Raw genomic sequence first — 14,489 nt, forward strand, 5'->3', positions numbered from 1 at the left:
TTGGTATTTTTGTTTTTTGACATTGATTCATTTTCTTTTGAAATAGTTTCAAACATTTACTCTGAAAGGTTTCGTCACTTCCAGCTCAGACGAGTCAAATGTTCCGTTTCTCAAACTGTGAAAAATAACAAACAAGTTTTTATTAACTTTTGTGAATGAACTTTACTCTGATGATTAAATCTGAGGAAATGAAGATGAAAATAATGAGTCAGTGAAGCAGCTGCTCGTCTTCTATAACAGAAACTTTATTATTCCCCGCACACAGTGAAAAATGTGTTTTAGAAGAAGGTGTTCGGTCTCTTGGTGGTGAAACGGGGTTTGTGTTGGCGACGCAGGACCCGGTGAGGCAGCGGGAACTTAATCTTTGAGTCCTGCAGGGGGCGACAGAGACAATAGACGTTTATGTGACGTTATAAACACACAGTGATCAATTTCAACCGTTTTTAATGATGTCGCCAGTTTCAGAACCGCCAGGTTTGAAGATGGAAGCTGGAAATCTGGAAGAGGAATCTGGCTTTTAGTTTGGCGGGTTTTTAAACCGGAGCCGACTCAAAGCTGAAGCGGTCCAGAGAGAGACCCGCCCACACTCGTTTCAACACACGACTCGTTTCAACACACCACCCGGTGACGACACTTACGTGGAACTGCTTGATGGCAGGTCTGCGACACTTGTTGGCAGCGATGACCTGAACCTTCATTATCTGGATGGAGTGGGCGCGAGCACGATGGCGAGCTCCCATATCACGATCTGAAAGACAAACACGCTCTTTAATAACTGCTCTTAGAGTGAACTTGATTTACAAACAGGATCAGAACTCGTTTAATCGATTTCACGTCGTCTGAGTTCAGAAAAACATAATTTGACTGTTTTCATGAACAAATCACCGGAGATCAGTTACAGTCACACTTCAGATCTTCCATCGATGTGTCCTCAGAGACTCTTTGACACATGAACGAGTGGAAACAAGAACACACTGAAGAGTTCACATCTGAGAACTTTGTGTTTCTGTGATTGTGAAGCAACGCGACCAGAGTTCAGATGTGGAGCCTTGGATTCACTTTCAAAGCCACGGCAGCGGCAGAGAAAGGCGACAAGGATCAGTTTCTGTGTGCACACCAGGCAACATCACACCACTGACACGATGGGATCTTTGGGTTTGGGTGCAAATGAACCAACGTGAAGACGAACACTCAAATATAAACACGCTTCATGTTTCTGTCCATGTGGATTCATTAATTCTTCTAAAGTAGAATTCACTGAGCACTTTAGTTTGACAAGTTTCATTCAAAGCTTCACTCTCATTTGGTTCATTTACTGTGTTTCACTGAGAAAAACAAGATAATTCAACATGACAGACAAATGACTTGAGACAGTTTATAAAAGAATCAACCTGTTGAGTCATTTTCTTCAGTAAAATATCTCCGTTTCTAAAACCTCCATTTGTTTCTGTTTGTCAAAACCCACAGAAAAAGAATCCACAGATTCAGTGACTGACAGAAAACTAAATGTTACAGAATCATAATAAACCTGCTGCGACAGGAACGTTCACTTTCTTATTCCAACACTTAGACCCGTTTTGTGATTTGACGTTGTTGCAATAATAATAAATATGAATCAAACCATGAGAGAAAAATAAAATCTAAGTATCACGAGACATTTCAAACAATTCTGTTCGTTTTGTGTCTGAGTTTCTCTTCTGCAGCATCTTCACATGACCTCGTGTTTCTGTCAAGTTGTGATGATGAAGTCGTTTATGTTTAACACCAGAGGTCAAAGGTCACATTTACCTACAGTTCACCTGCGACCTTTAATGAAGGAGAAGATCAAACCTCGTTCTCTGCTGCTTCGCATTTGTTTCTATGATTATTTTGGGCCAAACTATCTCACACTTTTAAACCCTGGACTCCAGATGTTGGTGTTTGTACTCACAGCACTGAGTGACGGCTCCAGATGTGGTCAGGTCTCTGTACTCTCTGTACATGTTGTGGGTTCCACTGCGAGAGTCGTAACGCAGCCAGATACCGAAGTTCTTCACCTTCAGGGGAGTTTTCTCATGAACCTGAACACAAATCAACACGGTTACATTTGATTCTTTACTGGATTTGACGTCATCACTGGACCAGAAGCACCGAGAACCTACCAGGCCACAGTAGACGGTCTCTCCAGACGCCTTCTTCATCTTCCTCAGCTGAGAGACAAAGTACCAGAAGCGGGATTTGGCCACGACATGGTTCGGGGCGAAGATCCTCATTCGGTACAGTGGGGGGGCAGGGTTCTTGGCAGAGGGCAGGAGACGCCCAATAACTTTGTATTCCCTAAGCTGAGAGCAGAACGAACAATAAACTCAAGGAACACGTCACATTAGACAGAAGCAACACGACCAGAGTTCAGATGTGGAGCCTTGGATTCACTTTCAAAGCCACGGCAGCGGCAGAGAAAGGCGACAAGGATCAGTTTCTGTGTGCACACCAGGCAACATCACACCACTGACATGATGGGATCTTTGGGTTTGGGTGCAAATGAACCAACGTGAAGACGAACACTCAAATATAAACACGCTTCATGTTTCTGTCCATGTGGATTCATCACAAATATTTCTACTCTTCCTCAAAGTGTTGCAGAGCTTTTAAAGTGAACTTCTTCTAAAGTAGAATTCACTGAGCACTTAAGTTTCATTCAAAACTTTAGCTTCACTCTAATTTAGTTCATTTACTGTGTTTGACTGAATGTGACATCAAGAGAATTTAAATTAAAACCTGTCGACAGTTGAACTCATTAGAGACGAACGTTCAATCTAGAGCTTCATGAATTAATTCTTAATTCCACTTAAAGTTATTTTGTAGTTAAATTACTTTTAATTCATTTTTCAAGTTGCAGCTTCTAAAGGTCAAATTTAAAACTTTTGTTAATAAACAAGATGATTATTTTAGAGAAAACTGAATCAAAGTCATCATCTACAATATGAATTCATATTAATTAATCATGGAAACGAGTTAGAAAATGTAAGAAACGTTCACCATCATTTCTAAAGTCCTGACGACACAATTCCACTTTGTGTAGAAAGTTAATCATGACGTATGACACTGCTTCCTCACATCACTTCAGATTCATGTATTTTTCACTGTTGAATATTAAACCTGATTAAATCAGTAAAGTTAAAATGAGTCATTTATTAATTATCCACATTAATTGACACGTGTTTGTGTAAACGTTGGCACTGAATTATTTCCCATGATCCTCAGCGCTGAGTGCGGTTCACAGATTCTTAACATTTTAACTTTTAAACTCAGAATCAACTTTTCATTAAATTCTCGTTATTCACTGATGACGTCCACACTTCACAGCCACATTAGCGGCTAACGTTAGCTTCGTGTTAGCTTCGTGTTCGCTCGTGTGTTAGCCGGCAGCGTTAGCTCGCTAGCTAACCTCAGATGTGAACTTTGAGAAGCAGCGGATCAGTTTGAATCTTAAAGACGAACTTGAATCGACATGAAACCGATTCTCCGGGTTCAGTCTGTCTCAGCTCGCCTCGTCCACATGGCTCGGAGGCCGCCATGTTGGAGCCACTAACGCAGCGGGACAAAAACGCCTAAATGTCGGTCGCCACGCGACCTTCGTGTCGCTCGGACACTGGGACAGTTGCAGGCGAGGCTCCTGGGAGCGAAGCTGCCGTCGGAGCTCGGCTGAGGACGGAGGACATGTTTGAAAGTGCAGGTTCTTACTGTTCCGGACGCCTTCATGGTTCCTCCGCTCACCGCCGCAGTCAAAGAGGGAGCTGCAGGGGGCGCACTGCGCATGTGCACGACAGACAGGAAGCTGTCATCTTCTAGACAACCTCCCGCGCTCTGATTGGCTGAGGCGGAGAATGAACACTGACGATTGGCTGGAGTTCGAGAAAGAACGTCAGGTAGAGCCAATCAGAGGAGAGAACACCTGGAGGCGGGACAAGCAGACCGGAACAGTGTATAATAATAATATACAGAATAAAGTATAATTATTATAAAATCACCACCAATATAAAGTATAAATACTGTCACATTACAATGAATATAATAATGATACACACAATAAATATAAAGTATAATTATTATAAAATCACCACCAATATAAAGTATAAATACTGTCACATTACAATAAATATAATAATGATACACACAATAAATATAAAGTATAATTATTATAAAATCACCACTAATATAAAGTATAAATACTGTCACATTACAATGAATATAATAATGATACACACAATAAATATAAAGTATAATTATTATAAAATCACCACCAATATAAAGTATAAATACTGTCACATTACAATAAATATAATAATGATACACACAATAAATATAAAGTATAATTATTATAAAATCACCACAAATATAAAGTATAAATACTGTAATATTACTATAAATATAATAATGATACACACAATAAAGTATAAACATTATACCATCGCCACAGATATAATAATTACAGAAACCATAAAGGGACAGAATCATATTATATATCCTCCATCACAACAGCTGCATTTACTTATTCCAGCCACAAGGTGGGATCAAGAGACCACTCATCTGACATTATACTGAATCACAGACTGCAGAAGAAGATTAACACTTATTTATGTGATAACTTCTTAATAAAGACTCTTCTCCAGATTAACACTTATTTATCTAACATCTTAATAAAGACTCTACTCCAGATTAACACTTATTTATGTGATAACTTCTTAATAAAGACTTCTCCAGATTAACACTTATTTATCTAACTTCTTAATAAAGACTCTTCTCCAGATTAACACTTATTTATGTGGTAACTTCTTAATAAAGACTCTTCTCCAGATTAACACTTATTTATGTGATAACATATTAATAAAGACTCTTCTCCAGATTAACACTTATTTATGTGATAACTTCTTAATAAAGACTCTTCTCCAGATTAACATTTATTTATCTAACTTCTTAATAAAGACTCTTCTCCAGATTAACACTTTTTTATCTAACTTCTTAATAAAGACTCTTCTCCAGATTAACACTTATTCATCTAACATCTTAATAAAGACTCTTCTCCAGATTAACACTTATTTATCTAACATCTTAATAAAGACTCTTCTCCAGATTAACACTTATTTATGTGATAACTTCTTAATAAAGACTCTTCTCCAGATTAACACTTATTTATGTGATAACATATTAATAAAGACTCTTCTCCAGATTAACACTTATTTATGTGATAACTTCTTAATAAAGACTCTTCTCCAGATTAACACTTATTTATGTGATAACTTCTTAATAAAGACTCTTCTCCAGATTAACACTTATTTATGTGATAACTTCTTAATAAAGACTCTTCTCCAGATTAACACTTATTTATGTGATAACTTCTTAATAAAGACTCTTCTCCAGATTAACACTTATTTATCTAACATTTTAATAAAGACTCTTCTCCAGATTAACATTTATTTATCTAACTTCTTAATAAAGACTCTTCTCCAGATTAACACTTATTCATCACGTTATCTCAGGTAAACAATGGTTCGACAGAACAACTTAGTTAAAACATAATTACAGTAACTTGCTTTAAGTTAAACCAGAGTTAATGAAATGTTTGACCATGTCCGGTGAGAGTTTCCGGAAGAACGTGATTTATCATTTAAATGAGGAATAGTTCCCTCCTCTCTTTTCTGCGCATGCGCAGATCCTCCTCCTGTCTGAGGAGGTTTCATTTTCTCCACCTGCAGATTTTTACTCTGAAACTCACCTGAGCTCGTTTCACTGTTTCCTGTTTCCTGTTTGTTTGTCTCACCTGAAGCTAAACCTCTGACACCACGTGACGCCTAGACAGGTAAACCAGTGACGTCACATCGTCACTTTGTTCGATTAACGATGTTTTATGTCTCAGTTGCGATAACCTCGTGACGTCACCATCCTTGTTCCCTCTTTAACGACGACGCAGATATGACGTCAGCATCTGACCTGGAGCAGCTCGCGGACCTTGGTGAGTTCACACAAGTTACACACAAGTTACACATGTGTTGTATGTGTGTGTGTCGTGTGTCTGGATGTGTGTGTGTCGTGTGTCTGGGTGTGTGTGTGTTGTGTGTCTGGGTGTGTGTGTGTCTGGGTGTGTGTGTGTTGTGTGTCTGGATGTGTGTGTGTTGTGTGTCTGGGTGTGTGTGTGTTGTGTGTCTGGGTGTGTGTGTGTTGTGTGTCTGGGTGTGTGTGTGTTGTGTGTCTGGGTGTGTGTGTGTCTGGGTGTGTGTGTGTTGTGTGTCTGGATGTGTGTGTGTTGTGTGTCTGGGTGTGTGTGTGTTGTGTGTCTGGATGTGTGTGTGTTGTGTGTCTGGATGTGTGTGTGTTGTGTGTGTGTGTGTGTTGTGTGTCTGGGTGAGTGTGTGTTGTGTGTTCTCCTGCTCTCAGATTGTTTCCTGTCTCTTATCAGATGATTGTGTTTATAAGAAACTTCCTTCAGAAAAACCAGCGTCTGATAATAATGTTTCTGTCTCTGAGAGTTTAAACTGGTTTATATTTAAATCTTAATGTTTAAACTGGTTTATATTTAAATCTTAATGTTTAAACTGGTTTATATTTAAATCTTAATGTTTAAACAGGTTTATATTTAAATCTTAATGTTTAAACTGGTTTATATTTAAATCTTAATGTTTAAACTGGTTTATATTTAAATCTTAATGTTTAAACTGGTTTATATTTAAATCATCATGTTTAAACTGGTTTATATTTAAATCGTAATGTTTTTCTAGATGGAATTTGATTTGAAATCAACCTGTGATTTATTTTTAATTCTTCGGAACCTCAGTTCAGATTCTTCACTCCGCTGGTTTTATTTTGTGTTTCAGTTTAAACACTTCTCGTCTGTTTCAGTCGTTTCTTTGTGTTTTTGTATTTAACGGACAGAGCTGCAGAGGGAGGAAGAGGAGGAGGAAGAGGAGGAGCAGACATGTGTCACAGACGCTCCATCGTCAGTCCTTCCTGACTCCTCCCACCCGTATTATGACGTGGCTCGACACGGCATCGTCCAGGTCTCTGGTCGGTACCGAACTTATTCAGATTTTTAGAATCCAGACTCAGATGCTCACAAACGTTTTCTGATTAAAACTTCTCAAATGTGATCGTTCGATAATTTAGCATAAAAAACATTCATATATAAATATACAGTATAAATATCTATGTATATATATATATATATATATATATATATACATACTGTATATATACTGTACAGGATCTTTGTTCTGCTGGCGTCACATCAATAAAAACCTGTTGTTCAGTTTAAATAAAGTTATTTCTAACTCGTCCGTTTTGTCTCCAGGAGACGACAACTACGGCAGGAAGTTGATCATCTTCAGCAGCTGCTGTTTGCCTCCATCGCACCAGCTGAACCATCAGCGGCTGCTCGAGTACGTCCACCATGAATCCTGCTGCACACGGGAAACACACGGGAAACACGGGAAACACACAGGAAACACACGGGAAACACACGGGAAACACACGGGAAACACGGGAAACACACAGGAAACACACGGGAAACACACGGGAAACACACGGGAAACACACAGGAAACACACAGGAAACACAAGGGAAACACACAGGAAACACACGGGAAACACACGGGAAACACACGGGAAACACACAGGAAACACACAGGAAACACAAGGGAAACACACAGGAAACACACAGGAAAGACACGGGAAACACACGGGAAACACACGGGAAACACACGGGAAACACAGGGGAAACACATGGGAAACACACGGGAAACACGGGAAACACACAGGAAACACACGGGAAACACACGGGAAACACACGGGAAACACACAGGAAACACACAGGAAACACAAGGGAAACACACAGGAAACACACAGGAAAGACACGGGAAACACACGGGAAACACACGGGAAACACACAGGAAACACACGGGAAACACAGGGGAAACACACAGGAAACACAAGGGAAACACACGGGAAACACACAGGAAACACACGGGAAACACACAGGAAACACACGGGAAACACACGGGAAACACACAGGAAAGATACGGGAAACACAGGGGAAACACACGGGAAACACACAGGAAACACACAGGAAACACACAGGAAACACACGGGAAACACACAGGAAAGATACGGGAAACACAGGGGAAACACACGGGAAACACAGGGGAAACACACAGGAAACACAAGGGAAACACAGGGGAAACACACAGGAAACACAAGGGAAACACACGGGAAACACACAGGAAACACACGGGAAACACAGGGGAAACACACAGGAAACACAAGGGAAACACACGGGAAACACACAGGAAACACACGGGAAACACACAGGAAACACAAGGGAAACACACAGGAAACACACAGGAAACACACAGGAAACACACAGGAAACACACGGGAAACACACAGGAAAGATACGGGAAACACAGGGGAAACACACAGGAAACACACGGGAAACACACAGGAAACACACAGGAAACACACGGGAAACACACAGGAAACACACGGGAAACACACAGGAAAGATACAGGAAACACACAGGAAAGATACAGGAAACACAGGGGAAACACACAGGAAACACACAGGAAACACACAGGAAACACACAGGAAACACACAGGAAACACACAGGAAACACACAGGAAACACACGGGAAACACACGGGAAACACAGGTGACGCAGAGCGACTGGTTGCTCACAACACGTCTGTGCTGCAGGTACCTGAAGTTCACGCTGGACCAGTACGTGGAGATGGACTACATCCTGGTTTATTTCCATCACGGTCTGAGGAGCAGCAACAAGCCGTCGTTGAAATGGTTACGAGAAGCGTACAACGAGTTCGACAGGAAGTAGGTCACCTCTCTGTGTGTGTGGAACCCTCCTAACCCTCCTCTAATGAAACTGCTCACGTCGTTTCAGATACAAGAAGAACCTGAAGACTCTTTACGTGGTTCATCCCACAAACTTCATCCGGATCGTCTGGAACATTTTCAAACCTCTGATCAGGTAAAAATCTTCTCGGCTGTCGAGTCTCAAACTCTCGTCTCTTCCTCAGTTTCTGCTCGTTTTGTTTCCTTCAGCCACAAGTTCGGGAAGAAGCTGACGTACGTGAACTTTCTGGACGAGCTGAGAGAACACGTGAACTTCGAGCAGCTCGTCGTCCCTGCTGACGTCCTCAGGTACGAGTCACGTGACGTGCACACAGAACGCTGAGTTCTTCATTTGAAGAAAACGTCACATTCGTTTTTCTTCTCACAGACACGATGAAAAGTTACGAGCGGCTCAGAGAGGCGGAGCCCCTCCCCCGGTGAAGAAGCCGCCGCCACGCCCCCCCCTGCCCACTCAGCAGTTTGGAGTCAGTCTTCAGTAGTGAGTCCGTTCACTGACGCTTTGATTCAAACATCACGCCACTGAGCAAAAACTAATGGATTCAACAACGTGTGTGTTCCAAGCATCAGAGAGAAGAACGGGGGGGCCACGATTCCGCCTGTGCTGCTTCAGACGGTTCGATACCTGAAGGAGAACGGTGAGACACCCACAACCACCAGAGTCTGGGGGGGGGGGGGTCATACAAATCACACAGCTGTTCATGATCTCATCACCAGGTCATGTGACATCACAGACATCTCTGTCTCTGTGTGTCATTGTCTGATTGTCTCTGTGTCTTCATGTCTCTGTCTCTTAGTCTCTCTGTGTCATCGTCTGAATGTGTCTGTCTCTTAGTCTCTCTGTGTCCGTCTCTGTGTCTCAGGTCTGAGGACAGAGGGACTCTTCAGACGCTCGGCTCGTGTTCAGCTCATTAAGGACGTTCAGAAGCTCTTTAATCTCGGTGAGTGAATCTGAAGATCTGACTTTCCTGTTTCTTTGAGTTGAATATCTTTTGTCTTTGTTTTGTGGATAAATCACAGAGTAAACTTATTGTTAAGAGTTTTATAAAGTATAAATATTCACGTGTATATATATTTGTCTCATTCTTGAAGGGAAGCCTGTGAACTTTGCTCAGTACGGTGACGTCCATGTTCCTGCTGTGATCCTGAAGACGTTCCTCAGAGAACTTCCTGAACCTGTGCTCACATTCAGAGTCTACAGCCAAGTCCAGGACATCCTCAGTGAGTCTGTCGTCTCCAGATCAGAGTCTATATTCAAATATATTCATTCATATCAATCAGTGTTTCCTCTCTCGTGGCTCAGATGTGGAGAACATCCTCCGTGTGACGAGGTGTAAACAGATTGTTGAAAGTCTTCCTGAACATAATTTCATCGTGGTGAAGTTTCTGCTGTGTTTCCTCCACATGGTGAGTCTGAATTAATCTGATATAATCTGAATTCATCTGATATAATCTGTATTATATATTATTATTATGTATTGATCAAATATCGATTCTCTAACATGAAGCTCAGCTTGTTTCTAGTTTCAGTCTCGTGTCACTAACGCGTTGTTGCACGTGTGTGATGTCATCAGTGGTTACTGGTCATGTGATGTGTGTCCGTCTGAAGGTGTTTGTGGGTAGACGATGATGTAACGTGATGTAAACGATGAAGCCCTCTGTGATTGGTCGTCTCAGGTGTCTCAGGAGAGCATCAGTAACAAGATGAGTCCGTCCAACTTGTCGTGTGTGTTCGGGGTGAACCTGGTTTGGCCTCGTCATGGTTCCATCTCCCTCACGGCTCTGACGCCCGTCAACATCTTCACCGAGCTGCTCATCGAACATTTCCACACCGTGTTCTCTTCTCGCCGTGCAGCGGGAGAAGTGACGCCCTGAAGCTGCGGGTCGGCAGCTCTGGGTCCACTGACACAAGGTTTTCTACTTTTTTTAAATCAACTGAATGAAATCTCTTCAGTATCTCAGGAGGTTTTGACCTTAAGCTTCAAGAATCTAGATTCTCCAGACGTGGACCCCTCCACTCTGACGATTGTGATTTTTCTCTGCAGCGCGGCTTTGAGCTGTTAGTTATTCACGTGTTAGCTCACCTGGTGGAGCTGCGTGTTTTTCTTACTCACCTTCTCCCACATTTCATTCTGACAACGTCCAATAAAGAATAAACCCAAAACAAACTTTAAAAAAAAGAGCGTGTGATAAATTAACGGTTCAACAGAATGAACTTGTCAGCAGCACAGAAGCTTCTGAACAAATAAAAGTGAAATAACTCTGAGTTCAGAGATGGAACCTGACGTGTTCAGAGACCAAATTCTGAGTAAAAGACAAAAACTCTCTTGAACCAAACGTTTTGTTCTTGAATTTGTTTATTAATGATTCAATTTTTTGTAAGAACTTGGTACAAAAAAGTGAGACTACTCTTTAACCATTTACCAACGTCCATCCATCAAGTTTTTAATGCATCATAAAGAAGAAAAAACTACATTGGCATATTTAAGACAAACACTTTCCTATACACACTATCCACTGGACAGTCCCCTTAGCAATGACAAAGAAAACTTCTACTTCAACAGACATTTCATTTCCATCTAAACGCCCTCGTCGTGTCAGCGCCTCCTTGTGGCTCAAATAATACAAAGAGTCAGAATGCAGAACCAGCAAACGATAGAAAACCCCAATGTTCTGTTCTCTTCTTTTTTTTGCTCCTTGGTAAAAGAATATAAAAATGTTCTACGTCTTTTTTCTTATTTGTTCAAATGTTGAGTTGTGTATTAAAATAGATCTGTTTAAGCACTGCACAGTTTCTCCCGGAGAAGATTTCTAGAAATGGATGACGAGGTTGGGTGGGGGTGGTGGGTGGTGGTGGGAGGGGCCTTTTTTAACGCTTAATTTGCAGGGGCGGGGTCTGAAGGGGGCGGCATCGACGTGACAGAGCGCTGATATGTTTTTTTTTTTACGTCACCTGGAGCGCCGGCGGCTCTCGGTGAAACTGAATATGCATCACATGACGTCCGCAGTGACAGAAGTGACAGGAGGCAGCTCCAACCGATCATGTTCTTTAAAAAGGCAAATGTCAGACGTTAGAAACGTCTCCGGGCTCCTGAGCTGCAACGATTCCACCGGCCATGGATTTCATTTGTCTCAGTCGAGTGAAGCTCTGAGTCCAACAGAGTTTAAATGAGACGTGTTTCACGTGTAGAATTGATCCTAATGTTAAAGTTTAAATGACTTTAAATCATCTGGTTCTCAAATCTTTCTTTTGTTGAACAGACAAAAGTTTCAGTTTTCAAATGTTTTACTTTACAGAGAATTGAATCTGTACTTTAGTTTAACTTTTCATTTTGGACTCGAATGAAAACAGAGTTTGACTCAGTTCGATGAAAACAAGCCGAAGAATCGTTGGTTTGAGTTTCAGATTCTTAAAGTTTCTGACGTTCACTCCGGATCGAGAGGAAGTGACTTCATTGATTTACACGCGTGTTGATGATCTGGAGCTTTTTAACGTGTATTTCTTCTTGAACATTGATGATATACTTCATGATATATTTACTTCGTTTAACTTTGAAGCTTGGGATGAACCAGGATCAGTTCAGTATCTTTGATACGTCACAGGACAAACAGGATATGATTCAATTCAAATAAAATCATCTCTTCTCTAACGTCACAAATCTCCTCTTTTCTTTAAAAGGCATTTTTCTCTGAACTATTTGTTTCTCCATGTTTGTGCATCAGCGTGTGTCAGAGAGACAGGAAATAAAAAATGGACTAAATCTACGTTCTCCACATTTGGACGGAACCTCTCTGGACCAGCAGGAAGACTAGCGAGATAAATGGAGCGAGCGAGACGTGACGGCGGCGTCCTGCTTCTCTTTGTTTTGAACCAGGACGACGTCATCCGCTCGTCCAGCGACAGTCAAAGTTGTTGCAGTTTGACAGAGTTGTCCCGTGTGTGATTGACTGGTTTCTACAAAATGACGCAAACAAAGAGAAAACCCTGGATTGAAAGGATTTGTACTTGAGGCAGTGTTCATCTGTCGCTCAACAGGCTCGTCGCTGTTCAAACGCTCGGAAACACGAGTAAAAAAAGATTCAACGGCAGAAATATAAAACAGGCAGGGAGGAGAAGAAAGCACAATGGACATTATTGATAGATGAACGACCCCAGTACAAAAACAAAGAGTTTTTGGCATATTTTCTATACTGGTTAAAGGGGGCGGGGACGAACGGATGCATCGCACGTCGACGTGTTGTGTTCGAGTGCAGCTGTGAACCAACGAAACTGGAGCTCCTGTTGGTTTTAACTGTTTGTTTCCTCAAACAAGAAAATGAGTTGATTTGTCTTCAAGATACTGAAACAAGAAAATTAGTGAAGAAAAGAAAACATTTTCACTTTTTAAGGAGAAAAAAGTTGAATTCATGAAATCATTTTTAATCTAAAGGAGACACGAAGTTTTCCAGCGTCTCCTCTCGTGTCGATGCTCAACACTGTGTCCTCAGAGCGTTCGGTCCATTATCTGTCTTTGTTCACGTCTTCGGAACGTTTTACGATCATGGACAGAGACGTCAGTTCAAAATGACCAAACTCATTCTCTTGTTTGTGTTTCGTCAGTTTTACAAACAGGGACTCGCTTCAGTTTCAGATGTTTGACAACCGAGAAAACCTGCGATGATGATATTAATAATCATAATAATAATACAACATATGTACAGTGATCCCCTTGAATACTCCAAACTTACATTTATCAACAGGCATCAGCATGAAAATACTAAAATCTCCACTAGAAATGCTAATTTCTGTAGTTTTATCTTAAATACTTTTTTCTTTGACTCTATTAATACTGAAAAAAAGTTATTCTCTGTTTTTGTTCGAAGGCTCGTTTACATACACCATGAAACATCTTCCTGAATTATTATGGCAAAAAACATTGTTCATAGGAGAATGAGAACAAACATCTACTCAGATATATCAATGTACAGTCGTTCACTTCCATCCACGCTTTGTTTTCTTCCACTACGACTAACTCTACCGTTCTCTCTCTCTATACGCAGAACAGTTATTATACCTGTGTTTAAAAAAGGGAAATATCTTTCGGAGCGCGCAGAAAAACTCCTGGTTTCCTGCGACGGCTCAGTCGTCTAACGGTTTGTAATAAATACATTAAGGCCAAGAACATGAATAAATAGAAAAGAACTTAAAAAAGAAAGAAATCTCGTAAGCACTGTAGGTGTTGGATTTAAAAAATACTTGAATCGAGTGGATCGAGGCTCAGTTTGTTTCGGCTCTCGGAGAAAAGATGTTTGAAAACCTTGAAAGAAATCACCTTCCTCGACGACCGCAGGGGGCGGGGCTAGTTGTTGACACTGTCCTGGCTGTGGGCGTGGTTCTTCGGCAGGGGTGTGGCCGACGGCCCCGGGGCGGCGGTGCTGGTGGGTTTGATCCAAGACTGGGAGAGCAAGGAGGCGGCGATGGTGGCCGTGGTCGTCATGGTGACCTGGATGAGCTGGTCGCGCTGGATCAGCCTGATAAGAGCCTTGAGGCGGTCGAGCGACGCGTGAGTGTCTCTCTGCTGATCGAGGAGCCGCTCCCTCAGGTCCTGACATTGCT

General features: G+C 41.5%; 3 protein-coding genes and 2 non-coding genes across 8 annotated transcripts in view; 1 reads left to right on the forward strand and 4 right to left on the reverse strand.

Annotated features, from left to right (window-relative positions):
- Nucleotides 1-224: 224 nt before the first annotated feature.
- On the reverse strand, nt 225-3,884 carry rpl18a (ribosomal protein L18a). The gene is made up of 5 exons (XM_069519921.1): nt 3,724-3,884; nt 2,142-2,321; nt 1,931-2,060; nt 639-748; nt 225-371 (listed from the first exon to the last, which is right to left on the reverse strand). The coding sequence occupies exons 1-5, from the start codon at nt 3,796-3,798 to the stop codon at nt 279-281; spliced, it is 588 nt and encodes a 195-aa protein (XP_069376022.1). The 5' UTR covers nt 3,799-3,884; the 3' UTR covers nt 225-278.
- Nucleotides 1,038-1,168, reverse strand: LOC138406870 (small nucleolar RNA SNORA68). The gene has a single exon (XR_011240272.1). It is a non-coding gene; the product is annotated as a small nucleolar RNA SNORA68 (small nucleolar RNA).
- LOC138406869 (small nucleolar RNA SNORA68) lies at nt 2,391-2,521 on the reverse strand. The gene has a single exon (XR_011240271.1). It is a non-coding gene; the product is annotated as a small nucleolar RNA SNORA68 (small nucleolar RNA).
- Nucleotides 3,885-5,669: 1,785 nt separating the features above from the next.
- LOC109644584 (rho GTPase-activating protein 8-like) lies at nt 5,670-11,073 on the forward strand. Of its 2 annotated transcripts, XM_020110001.2 has the most exons (13): nt 5,670-5,839; nt 5,951-5,992; nt 6,910-7,041; nt 7,325-7,412; nt 8,723-8,854; nt 8,925-9,011; nt 9,086-9,184; nt 9,264-9,374; nt 9,458-9,531; nt 9,757-9,834; nt 9,986-10,114; nt 10,197-10,300; nt 10,571-11,073. In XM_020110001.2, the coding sequence occupies exons 2-13, from the start codon at nt 5,953-5,955 to the stop codon at nt 10,766-10,768; spliced, it is 1,272 nt and encodes a 423-aa protein (XP_019965560.2). In that variant the 5' UTR covers nt 5,670-5,839; nt 5,951-5,952; the 3' UTR covers nt 10,769-11,073. The 2 variants fall into 2 exon arrangements, with proteins under 2 accessions (XP_019965560.2, XP_069376033.1); XM_069519932.1 differs by lacking the exon at nt 5,670-5,839 and having other exon boundaries at nt 5,846-5,992.
- Nucleotides 11,074-11,232: 159 nt separating this feature from the next.
- Nucleotides 11,233-14,489, reverse strand: part of phf21b (PHD finger protein 21B) — a 45,810-nt gene continuing 42,553 nt past the window's right edge. For all 3 annotated transcript variants that reach the window (XM_069519925.1, XM_069519924.1, XM_069519926.1), the window contains one exon: nt 11,233-14,487. In XM_069519925.1, coding sequence (XP_069376026.1) covers nt 14,233-14,487 — 255 coding nt within the window. In that variant the 3' untranslated portion in view covers nt 11,233-14,232. The remainder of the gene's footprint in view (nt 14,488-14,489) is intronic.

Source organism: Paralichthys olivaceus, chromosome 23 (assembly GCF_024713975.1).
Source record: "Paralichthys olivaceus isolate ysfri-2021 chromosome 23, ASM2471397v2, whole genome shotgun sequence".
In the NCBI taxonomy this organism is placed as follows: domain Eukaryota; kingdom Metazoa; phylum Chordata; class Actinopteri; order Pleuronectiformes; family Paralichthyidae; genus Paralichthys; species Paralichthys olivaceus.

Bases quoted from the DNA above. Each gene is read 5' to 3' on its own strand.
- LOC109644584 (XM_020110001.2), top strand. From the start codon at position 5,953: ATGACGTCAGCATCTGACCTGGAGCAGCTCGCGGACCTTG. The intron at 9,012-9,085 runs GTAAAAATCTTC...TGTTTCCTTCAG, and splicing joins ATTTTCAAACCTCTGATCAG to CCACAAGTTCGGGAAGAAGC. The intron at 10,115-10,196 runs GTGAGTCTGTCG...CTCGTGGCTCAG, and splicing joins CCAAGTCCAGGACATCCTCA to ATGTGGAGAACATCCTCCGT.
- rpl18a (XM_069519921.1), bottom strand. From the start codon at position 3,798: ATGCGCAGTGCGCCCCCTGCAGCTCCCTCTTTGACTGCGGCGGTGAGC. The intron at 749-1,930 runs GTGAGTACAAAC...TTTGTCTTTCAG, and splicing joins TGGAGCCGTCACTCAGTGCT to ATCGTGATATGGGAGCTCGC. The intron at 372-638 runs GTAAGTGTCGTC...CGCCCCCTGCAG, and splicing joins CTGCCATCAAGCAGTTCCAC to GACTCAAAGATTAAGTTCCC.